The 12875-nt window shown below is 36.8% G+C and overlaps 1 protein-coding gene across 3 annotated transcripts in view; it reads left to right on the forward strand.

Moving 5' to 3' along the window:
• Positions 1-2135: 2135 nt before the first annotated feature.
• Positions 2136-12875, forward strand: part of LOC112516610 (homogentisate phytyltransferase 1, chloroplastic) — a 17095-nt gene continuing 6355 nt past the window's right edge. The window contains exons 1-7 of one of the 3 annotated variants that reach the window (XM_025123751.1): positions 2136-2266; positions 2399-2526; positions 3664-3905; positions 4575-4658; positions 5039-5113; positions 5252-5335; positions 6031-6120. In XM_025123751.1, coding sequence (XP_024979519.1) covers positions 2427-2526; positions 3664-3905; positions 4575-4658; positions 5039-5113; positions 5252-5335; positions 6031-6120 — 675 coding nt within the window. In that variant the 5' untranslated portion in view covers positions 2136-2266; positions 2399-2426. The other 2 variants (XM_025123753.1, XM_025123752.1) reach the window with 2 other exon arrangements.

Consider the following 12875-nt stretch of genomic DNA (forward strand, 5'->3'; position numbering starts at 1 on the left):
CAAAAAAACCTTTTCACCTATGCGATTTGTCTTTGGTCTCTCACACTAACATTCATCCATTGTCCCATTGTCTCTGTTAATTTTGATGGTATTTCTGTCTTTTAAATTTCTTATTTTCTGTACATTTTGATTATGTGTTTTTATATTTTGTATTTCTGCATTCTTTAACACTAATTAGACAATAAACGTGATATATAATTTAGAAAAATTCTTTCCTCTCTCCCCTAACTTCTCGATAGTATCATACCCCTACCACCTCCATTTTCAGGAATATCCAGTTTCAACCTTTGGCCGATAACGTTTTTTTGAAAATGTAAAGAGTAGAGATGGCAAGGAGATGTTCTTGAAACTTTCATGCTCATTCGCACAACTCACAACTACTGTTTTATACCTAGGTTGTTGACATCTCTTTCTTGTTCTTCAACCTCCACCATGACCGACAACACCTCCCTCGTCATTGAATGGCTCTGCTTCATCTTCCTCTTTCCATGCCCTCGACTACTATAAGCTTCCATCGATACCCTCTTTCTGTTCATCACATTTCTTTTCGCATTTCAAAAGCTCTATTCAAGCTTCACCACTAGCAACAACGATAGCTCCGCCATTAATCAACTTCTAGTTCTTAAAACTACCACCAAAATCAGGCTCTAGTTCAAACTATCTTTGCTCGTTCCCTCCATTTTAGCTCTTTTATCCATTGCTTCATCCATTTTAACGTTTACCCACAACATTTTTGCGTGTGGAAACTGTGGTCAATTGTGGTGGCGATGGAGTTTTGGATGGTCGATGTTTGTATAGAATATAGAGGGGTGGGGGTGGGGGTGGGGGGTTGGAGAGTATAAGGTGGTGGAGGTGGTGGTAGTTAGGATGGATGGGTTTTTCATGCCGGAAAGAAGGTGAAGGTCCAGAGGAAATGACCTTTCTTGTCATGTTCAGATTTAGACCTCCAAGTTTTACTCTTATACATTTTAGCTCCGGTTTAGAGAATTTTGGCAAAAAGAATGTAAAAATAAATAAAGTGTGTAAAATGACCGTGTTACCCTCGTACTTAATGAAGATAATTGACGGACGTTAGGCCTGGGGACCAAATTCAAGACAAATTGCATAGGTGGAGGGTTCTTTTGTAATAAATGAAGATAAAAGATCAATTATGTAAAGAATGACAAACCTCAGGGACCAAATTTGTAATTTACTCTATTACTTATACCACCAAAATAACAAAAGCTATGACGTATTCATGAAAAAGAAATGATATAAAAATAAACGAAGTTGACTACAAATAGCCATTTTGGAGCCTTTTCATTCATTTATAGCGACTTTTTGGATTCGTCTAGAAAATAGATAAATGAAAATTCACTTTTTCAGATTAAAATAATAAGGAAAATGAGTATTATATGAGTTGTTTAAATGCTACTTACGTAATGCCTACGGACATCCCCATATTCACTTACACAATTTGCATAAATACCCATTTTCCCTTACTTTTTAAATTCGAAAAGTGGGTTACGTAAATCATGTAATGCTAAAAGATGGCTATAAATTGACTGAAGTGGTGGTGGTTTGATTAGCTATCTTAATCAATTTCCCAAAACTAAATTTGGTGTCGTGAAAAAAAAGAGAAAGATCACTCCTTTAAAAAGCTTGTGTCAGGACAAAGTCAACTCTTGCTCATCGATTAAAGTTTTATGTTGGTATCTCGATTCATCTTTTATCCGTTCCTTTTTATATTGATCCTTGGTATCTAAATTAATTTTTCTTGCATTCCTCTTTGCTTACTTAAATTTCTTTCATCTTCTTTATACAATACTCTTTGGCAACCTAAATTTCTTTATTTACCTGATTTCTTTGTTGATCTTTGCCATTAATAGGTCTGGGGAGAAGTAATTCGACTCATTCACATCCAGATCATGAATATTTGGAATCCATATTATACAAAGAGACATTGCTTTTGCTAATTCGTTGACCAGGATTAAAGTTGTAATGCTTTTCAATTCACCTAGTTTCTTTATCGTTTATACTTGCTTATAAGGTGTTTGATAAAATGCACAAAAAGTTTAAAATTGTCTTCCCTGAAAATTATACATAGTCAATTAGTCATGTCCATATATGACATAATTGTAAATTTGGTACATTTTGTTCCACTTGGGTCTATGTTGAAATGAAACAGTAGTGGAGGGCTTTACCTACAATTTTCTCTTTTCCATCGACATGCAAGCACTTGATGCACAAAACAATTGATTCTCCAATTGGGGCTTCCCTGAAACGTGTAAGTAAGCTTCAGACCACGCGAAACACAAAACTTTCTGCTCTCTTCTACTGCTGCATTTACTCTCCCTTGTTAATTCTTTGTTCGATTATTGTAAAATTTATGAGAATCGATTGATTTGTTTGTATGAAGGAGAACTTGATTTGGGTTTGATTGAGAGATGCAAATCATGAAGTCTTTGATTATTGGGTCTTTTCCTAATAAGGTTTCTTCTTATTCTCCGTCATTACCAGATTCATATACTTCACTCATCTCAACAGGTACTAATGCTAATTTTATTTGCATTTTCTCTGAAATCTGATGGCTTGTGAATCTGTTGACTGAAATCTTTATGAATTTGTTAATCTCTCTATATGGGATTTTGATAATATATGAGAAAGACTAAGAAATCATAAACCTTTTTGTTGGCGTTTTTTTTGTGTGTATATAGCTCTTTACAATGACATGACTTCCCAAAAAAATGTTTTGTGGTTCTTGTGAGATTTGGTTAATCCCTTCTAATCTTCCACCACAACTTCATAAACTTATGATAATTTTTCTGGGCATTTGGTATACTTTTATTGCACATTTGAAGCAATGTATCCTTTTATTAAACTTATATGTTTCCTCTTCACTTCGAAGTCAAATTGGTAAATATCTTCTACTTTTGTGGACATTTTGGGTGTAAATCTTGTTTGCGTCTTCGTCTAATTGAATCTCTATGAATGATGTTCATGAAGCTGCTTGTTGGTTCACTGTGGATTAAAATTAATTAGGGATTTTTTGACTTTTAAAGTTAATAGTTGGTGAATAATTTTGGTGGGCATATTTGGATTACTAATCATATTCTTCCCATCAGCATCTCTTTATCTTGCTCTATTTCTTGAATTTTCATCTTTCTATCTTTTTATTTGTTTCTTTTTTCCTTCAAGCACTTGCTTCTTTTAGATTTGCTACATGTCAAAGAATCAGCCTTTTAAATTTTTTAAATTTATTAATAATTGTATCCTACAAGTATCCCAAGGATCAGGGGTGTGTTTATAACTTACCAGTGCTGCTGCATTCGTGATTTCTTGAAGTGTCACACATCTAAAAATTCATGAAAAGATGAATCTTTTTAGTTTTGTATTGGATTTCCATCCATAAATGATCACAATATATGTATGATGATCTTAATTTATGTTGTACTAAAACATTCACAAGAACTCGAAGAAATAATTTATATGATCGAACTATATATAATGCAACTTTTCAGATATCATATTTGAATTCTGAAGGAACTAGGTCTGACTTTGTTAACTCTTTCATAAACATATTTTTTTAAAACTGGCAGAGTTCTTTTTCACAATGAATTCATAGTGTCTATTTCTTTGGGCTCGTATCTCATTATTGTTAATTTTTTTTATATAACTTTATAGGTTCTTTTCATGTATCATTAAGAGCATCAAAGCTTAAGCAATCTCAACCAAATCTTGTGAGATACAGCAATGGCAGCTTTAATGAAAGTTCTCTACTTTCTCGGAAATGCAACACAAGGCATGTTGCAAATGCGGTTTCTGAACAACCCATGGAACCTGACTCTACAAACCCTCAAAATTCGCTGCCAAATGCTTTAAACGCCTTCTACAGGTTTTCAAGACCTCACACAGTTATAGGAACCGTAAGATTCTAACGAATCGTTTGTTTCTGATGCAACTATCAAATTCATTATCTAGGTGGTTATTATTCCTTCCTTCCAATGACATCACAACATATTGATTTTTGGAAAGTTTTGAAATATATAATATTTATATACAACAAATACTCACACAGACTTCTCAACTTTGGTGGGTTTGAGCCATTGATCTCCGGGAGGCTGGGTTCTACCATTAACCCAGGTATCGCTCAGCCGATGACCCTTTGGTAGATTTTTGGAGAGTTTTCAAATTGCAATTATTTGTTTAGCATTTACCCGTTTTCTATGTTACAAAAAGAAAAGATATACCAAATGGTCATTGTCCCAGTGGTATCTGGGCTCTTAGTAGAGCCTAGCCTTCTAAGAGGTCAAGGGTTCAAGCCTCACCCAAGGTGAGGAGTGTGCGTGAGTATTTGCCATATAAATACTATATACTTCAAAAAACATGTTGATATTGGATTGGGTCCATAAGACTACTTTGTTGTGTCTCTTTTGGAGCATGTTTTAGACGGTTGACAAACAGTCAAAATGCTTTTTCACAAATACGAGCTGAGTTAAGCGTTAAATTTCATGGAAGGAATGGTGTATGTCTTGCTTTTTGCCTTTTCTTTTCCTTGTTAAAGCATACAACTCATATTTGATCTTTTCGAGCAGGCATTGAGCATAGTTTCAGTTTCACTCCTTGCTGTTCAGAGGCTTTCGGATCTTTCTCCACTATTCTTCGTCGGTGTTTTGGAGGTTCTTGAACTTTTGATTTGCATTCATAACTGAGTACTTAACTTTTTCAATTACAAACAAACCATCATTGCAAACTGCAAAACAAAAACAAAACTACACTTTGTAAGGATGAGGGATTTTTGACAATTTGTGGCAATGTAAATGCAAAACCATTGTATTTGGCCCTTTTGTCCCAAGATTGATTATTCTTGTAAAGTTTGGAGATACTTTTTTCACTTTAACAAGAACGATCGTTTCTTGTAAAACAAAAAGCCAAGCATAGTGGTTCAATAAGTTGATCACTCATTCCTAATTCTCTTGCATACTTTGAAAGAACTCTTTCCAACTTAATTTAATTTTATCAGCAAGCTTCTTACATGATTAAAACCTTGAATTTTCAGGCCATTGTTGCTGCCTTTTTTATGAATATATACATTGTTGGCTTGAACCAGCTATCCGATATAGAAATAGACAAGGTATCTTTTTCTCACCAAAGGTTGTTTGGAAAATCAAATGGGGTCAAGACCTCTTTTATGCAACTTAAGTTTTTGTAAGGCTAATTACCAGCCATACATGTGGATTATAATCAAATATGAGGTGCTGGTATATCTCAGGTTAACAAGCCGTATCTTCCGTTAGCATCCGGAGAATATTCTGTTCAAACCGGTGTTATCATTGTATCCTCATTTGCAGTCATGGTAAATAAATCACGCTTTTCCACTGCTAGCTTCATGAATGTGTTTTAACTTGATCTGAATAATTTATATGGTATGCATAAATGTGAAGCAAAATTTTACACCATTTCATCCATTCTTTGTTCTCCATTTTGTTGATCTCATCCTCATATCTCCTCGCATCAACCAAATTGGACCCACTTCACGTCTTTGCTTATTCTCACACCTCTCATAGAATAGAAATGTTAAATGGTGAAAGGGAATTGGACCTATGCATTCTCGCAATGCATAAACCAAAATACACTTATCTTAATCAAGATAATGTGTCTTATTCTATAAGTCTTCCATTACTATACCAAATAAAACAGACGCATTACTTTTCTATTCCTTTGGCTACTAATTAGTTTGGATGAATAACCACCACATGCAAATCCACACAAATCTAGCGTAAGTTGTATAGAGTCGTATATTGCTATTCCATATGTTAGTATGGTCAAATAAGATAATCACTCAGATGCATTCTTTTGTTTCGGAAACTATTTTAGGTTGATCCTGTTCATGTTTGAATGTCTAGGTTGGTTTAGTAGTGGTTCATTATGTAGTTTGATTTTAATACCTATGATCCGTTCTTCTTATATCCAGTTTTACAAGTTATTTTAAGATACATATTATATACATAACATCTTCAACTCACATTATTTTTCACTGTTCTACACCAGAGTTTCTGGCTTGGATGGATCGTGGGTTCATGGCCTTTATTTTGTGCACTTCTCATAAGTTTCCTTCTTGGGACTGCATATTCAATAAATGTGAGTTTTTCTTTCATAACACATTACCTTTAATCTGACATTACACATATGGTTTGAGTTTTGTGGTCAATTGATCATTCTTCAAATCTAAAATTATCATGATTCCATTGATAAATTGGGAGGTTAAATGATATCTTCTTGTATTACCTTTTGTACAACTTAAAATGGCACCCTTGTTTTCATCTATATCCAAATAAGTTCGTAATTTGTCACCTAAAATCTTCGACCTTTTATTTTGAATGAACACCATCATTGTTAACCAACCTATCTATGCATTTACCACCTTTTTGTTTTCTGATCTCATGAATCACTAAAGCCTACTTAGGGGCTGTTTGCCATTAAGTCCTCTATGGATAAAGCTGTCTCTGTGGATTAATCTATCTGTATAGATTGGGAAGGTTTTTTCATAGATCGAAGGAGTGTGTTTTTAGTTAGGAGAGGCAAGTTATGTAACACCCCCTGTTCTGAGTGGCCAAGGACAGGCGGCGGTTCACATTTGTGACCCGGAATATAAAAATTTAATAGTAATTAAAAAAAATACAAAACAATAATGGAGACATCAAGCAACTAAAATAAACCCGACATATATTAATTACATCCACCAAAATATTAACAATCGATGGTTATAAACTCTAAATTTACAATAACAAAAGATTTACAAAATAAGGATCAATGTCTTCGGTTGTATCAACGGATCACTACTCGATATCACGTCCCTAATTCACCCCGTGTCTCCTCACTGATACCTACCGTGTCATAAAACAAAACACGGTTGAGCTATGGCTTAGTGGACGGATTTTATAATATAAATCGTAACATATGAAATGACGAATAAAATGAGATAACAACATGTGAATCGTCAAACAACTTTTAGATCAACAAATTACTTCAAATCGAAAATCGAATAACAAAGTGATATCTTAAAAGTCAACATTTATATGTCACAAACTTCCCAAAATCGGCTCGTTTCCAATTATAATTCATGACTCAAAAAAAAAAAAAAAAAACTACCGGAATACTCCGGTTCATATCACCCAAAGGTGTTATTCCTTGAACCACCCTTGTGTCTCGCAATCTCCCAAGTGATGATCAGTCTACTTGGGCTTTGGGAAAGGTATGCAGACAAATCATAACTCAATCCCCTTCGCGAAGCATCGCGGACATGGCACTATCCTAGGATCGATCCATCCGCCCTCAACCCATGCCTAGGCTAAGCTTATTTCCCGAGCTTTCAATCATGAGGACACTATGGTACTTCCAGCTACCCTAGAAACTTCATAGCAGTCGATGCCCCAACTACTATGTCTTTTAAGACTCAAATTCAAATCCTCAAACCATAAATCGGATGACTCAATAAAAGCTATTGTGGTTTCACGCACGGTTCATTGTTCTCAACATCAATTTATAATATCAAATATAAATCATAAATCAAGAGCATAACAAAGTCCGAAACTTGATCAAAAGATCTCAATTGTATCTCAAAGCATTTCTCGGAAACAAGACCATAATAAAGTTTCAACGATAAGAAAAGGATTAGCTCACCCTTTTGGATGAGTTATGAAAAATCATATCATGGATGGGAAGTCCATATGCAAATGGGCATGCCTCGAATTCAAAGGATAAGAAATCCGTACCTTTTGAGCCAAAAACACGATATAAACGACCCATGATTGAGTTCGAACCACCCACACGAATATCCTATATAATAAACATATTTCAAGATTAAACTTCTATCACATATATCTATATATATACACATGTATTAGAGACTCTCTTATGCCTAGTTATAGACCTTGTTATAACCCTTGATAGGTCATATAAGCTTTAGGATCGAAATGGACAAGTTACATAAATGTACAAGAGTTAAAGCATAGAGTACAACCCAACAGCAGCTTCCAGCTCAATAACCTTCCAAAAATCCACTCATTAGTCAATCCTAGAGGTTGATTTAGACGTTTAAGACTAAACGAAAGTTGTAGGTTGGTCTTTTTAGGTTCTACAAAAACTGGAGTTATGGTCTGATAAATACAGAACTTATACAAACAGAGTACGATTCCCGAGTAGATGCAGACCAGTCCTGGAAAATCCATATTGTGAGCCACTTGGAGTTAGAATTATTACTTATGGTAAACTACAAAGTTAAATTAGACTCGTAGACCTCTCCGACTATATATGGCTCACCTAATTTGGACTTGCGGTTGATTTTATTCACATTTTTATACATTCTGGAATGTTTTCTTCCCTGCCAGCTTCAGATTTTGAAATTTTGGGGAAGTTTGAGTCCATTAACACCATGACACTCTACTAAAAGACTTGGAATCCATTCCAAAACAACTAGTGAACAACTTGGAGCATAAACATCAAGTTTTGAAACATCTAATCACACTAGTTACTACACCCCATTCAAGGATTTATAAACCCATAAAGAAACAATTATATCAACCAAAAACATGACCAAAATCTTAAAACTCTTCAAAATTGAAGTCATCATACCTTAGAATGTCACTTTATCTTCATGAGTTTGTCTTCAATTCATCAAAATAACCTCAAAATCACAAATGCAAGAAGGGAAATTAAGGTTCAATTCTAGGGTTTGTAGAGAGAAGTTAGAGAGAATTGTAGTAGGAGTGAGAGTAAAATGGATAATTATGGCAAAATAAAATCAATAAAGGGTTTATATAATTACTAAAAATATTCCATTCTAAACCTCAAACTCCTAAAAAATTATTCCAGAATAAATGGGCAATAGTTAGGAGAGGTGCGCCAGCGGCGAGCAGAAGCAAGGTTATTAGATACCTYAGGAAAGCCCGGCCAGAACCACACGTGCAAGTTTCCCTGCATGTGGCTCGTCCGTGATAACTTCTTCGGATTTGCKTGAACTAGCGGACCGATCACTAAGTGGGGATGCTCCCTCCAGCATGAGCGAACCTTTTCGAAACGAAAGTGGTTAGGAATGGGCGCCCCTCTCCCATTTAGTCTACTTACAAATCAGCCTTGGATGGCAATTACACTACATTTCAAGTGCTAACTAGAGTTTTGAATACTCAACTTTGCCCCTTATCCTACTATGGTCATTAATTTATCCTACTAGAGTTTTGAACAGGCGGGGGGAGCGTCTGATCAGCAACGTACTTCAACTGTCAGTACTTCCACAACTTCCTCAAGTTTGGAAGCTACTGAATCTGACAATGAGGCAGATTCTGGTGATGATCAAGATGATGATGATGATGGAGCAGATGATCGTGTTCAATCTATTCCTGCTCAGAATATTCTTGCTTAGAATATTCCTATTGGAACTCTTGTTGATGACATATTTCCTGAATATTCAGCACAACAACCTTGTCCAAGTTTACATTCTTTGTCATTCAACGTTGAAGAATGCGATGATTACGATCGAATACTTCAAGATCTATCTGATGAAGGAGGAGATGAGGGTGTTTTTTGTCAAAAATGAAGAGAGGTTGAGAGAAAGGGAAGAAAAAGAATATGGAGAGGGTGAGAGTGGAATGACAAAAACTCTGAGGCTCGAACAAAAGGGTTAATATCTAACTGTTGACGTAAGAGACCGACCAAATCTGCATCTTCAGCATCTGGATTTTGGGATGCCATCAATTTTGCATATAATAACGATTTCAGTTCATCCACCTATTGGTCTTGTACTGACGGATCAGGTACATGTGGTGGTGATGGCGCAGTTGGTGGCTCTTCTTCTACAACTTCCTTTCCCTTCAAAAGTCTTTTAAGACTGGCCATTTGAGCATCAAAATTATCTTGAACAGCCTTTAGGGCGTCGTCCAAATATTCCCTTGACACGAAGTCGGGTAAACTCACACCTGGTTCACTTAGAATACCAGTTGTAACAACAGTTGAATAAACTGCTGTGCCTACGTTCAATGTTGGCGTAATGTTAGCATTAGTAGGACTTCCGACCTGTCCTTATGGAATGTCAAAAGACACCACTCCGGTCGTTCCGGCAAGTTCACAAAGAACTGCACTTTGAGCAACAGATGCTCCAGACTCATGTGTACCTATGTGTTTTGGCTCTAGACTCGAGGTGCACAGAATCGAAGTCGTAGGCTGGGGCAGCGGCCTACTTATTTCAATAACTACATTCTCCAAATGAGAAGTCGTTAGCAAATGTGCTCTATCTCCTTGTGAAATTGAAACAACTGGTTGTTGAGAACCAGTTGAGTGGATGGGTGGGGTGTACATTTGCATAGCTGGGCTAGCTATGTCTTGTTCAATACCAACATTCAACGAATGAATGTCAGTAGCAGATGTGGGTGCCCGGCTATGTGTTTCAGCTTGAGAAGGAGCTTGATCTTCTTTTTCTGCTCCACTCTCACCCTCTCCATATTCTTTTTCTTCCCTTTCTCTCAACCTCTCTTCATTTTCGACAAAAACACCCTCATCTCCTCCTTCATCAGATAGATCTTGAAGTATTCGATCGTAATCATCGCGTTCTTCAACGTTGAATGACAAAGAATGTAAACTTGGACAAGGTTGTTGTGCTGAATATTCAGGAAATATGTCATTAATGTCATCAACAAGAGTTCCAATAGGAATATTCTGAGCAGGAATAGATTGAACACGATCATCTGCTCCATCATCATCATCATCATCTTGATCATCACCAGAATCTGCCTCATTGTCAGATTCAATAGCTTCCGAACTTGAGGAAGTTGTGGAAGTACTGACAGTTGAAGTACGTTGTTGATCAGACGCTCCCACCGCCTGTTCACCCCTCTCTATTTCTTTTTCTCTCAACTCACTTCCATGTTCAGCTGTTCCTGAACACGCTCTTCTATTTCTACCTCCTCTCTCACAGCTGAGGCATGGGGTGATCCTTGGGCAAGTTCAACCGGTTCTGGTTGAGCTATTGGATCTATCACTCGCCTATAATCTATAACGCACTGAGCGGTCTGATCAGCTAAGGCAATAAGTTCTGATGGTACTGGCATTATGGAATCCAAGTCTTCAACTTCTGTGTGCTGCCTTATTCTGGTCATGACGAATGTAGGCCCTTTTTCTGAATTTGGTCTGGCCGGAATATCTTCATTTGCATTCATCATGGCCTTGATAAACAATTGCAGAAATCTTTGAAAAGGCACAAATTTTCTTGCTTTGGACGGAAATCTTTTTGCATTAACCAGCTCTACCAGTTCATTCCATATGACTAACGCATAGTCATAGTTTCTTGAAAAGACTATTCCATGAAAGAACTTTAGAAACGAACTGTTGCATGTGTCTATGCCCGCGGTTTTCGATGTCAGRCATCTATTTAGAATTGAGAACAACAGATGCCATATGGAAGGTAGAAATCGTCTTTTGAACTAAGTAGGATTAGTCAACTCAGCAGGGTATCCTAATCTTTTAATATCTATGCACAACTGTTTATCAGAGACGAAGTCTTTGAAACCAGTAGTTCCAAGGACCAGGCAGACGAAGAATTCTTCTTAATCGTTTCAATGTCAGGCGACTGACATATTCGTCTACTTCTCCTTGGAAATAGATAGTGTTTCCGTCCTTTTCTAGAGTAAGCGTACCCCAAAATTGTTGTAGATACACCATCGGAACAGGTGTATTAGCAGATAAAGAATATCCAGATAGTCATGAGGGGGAGAGAAAGAGACAGAGATTGGCCGAGTCATCTGAGCAAGGTGCAAGGGTTGGAGAGGAGCCATCAACTCAGGATGTTATTGCTGAAACCTCTGCCTCGGAATCTGTTTGGGAAAGAGTAATTGAGGCCATTGTAATTGAAGATGAAGAAATGGAGACAAGTCCTACGATCGAGCCAATGGTTGAAAGGCTGGCGGACTCCACGGTAGGAACAAGGATGTTATTGGACTTGTCTGCCAACGTAGGTTTCAACGATGTGTTCTCTACTACTCTGGGTGGAGAGCAAGATTTTGGAGAAGACATTGACAACATTGACGAGTCGACTAGGATCTATTTTGATTTTGAAGCTGATATAGATGATGAAGATCCAGTCTTTCCTGTTCAAAGTGACCGTCAGAATGTTCCAGAATCTTCCACTGCAGTTTTACCTGATGTGTYAGACATCCYTGCTCAAAGAGAACAAGTTGATTCTACCGAAATCTTCACCAGAAGTTATGTGCCATTTCATATCCGAGCGAATTTTCCTGGATATGATCGTGAAAGGATCCGAGAGCCATACCTAGAAGATGTCTACTTTGGAATCTTCATCCGTCATCGAGAAGTTCTGAGCGGTGACAAAATTCTTGGTATTCATAAGCAGACCAAAGAATATGCGTGGAATACAAACATCTTTTGAAAGCCAAGTGCCTACCAATAAGTGAAGTGCGTACCAAGCATCGGATTGTAACGATTAAAAAAATTGATGCTCAAAAGCTTTTAAGAATCTGGTATCCTGTATTTACAGTTACTAGGCAGGATGGACAGATTTGGAGGTTCAGCGGAGCAGATTTTTCAAACTTATATTTGGATGATCTTGAATACATGTACTTTGAACTCAGAAACATGACGAACAGAAAGGAAGGAGAACTGATTGCTCTTGAGGCTATCAAGAGATTTATGCTTTGTCATGTGAAGCTGGCGATGGTCATTGACGTTCAAATGGGCCTTGAAGACAATCAACGGATCATCAATCTGAAAAGACCAAATCAAGAATTAGAAGATATTGATGCTTATCCTGTCTATATGATTCTTGAAAAGCCAGAGTTCGGGGTCATCTACTTTGCTCAACTTCAAGTAAAGAAATTCATGAGGTTTAG

This window comes from Cynara cardunculus, assembly GCF_001531365.2.
Source record: "Cynara cardunculus var. scolymus isolate 2C chromosome LG 8, CcrdV1, whole genome shotgun sequence".
Lineage (NCBI taxonomy): Eukaryota > Viridiplantae > Streptophyta > Magnoliopsida > Asterales > Asteraceae > Cynara > Cynara cardunculus.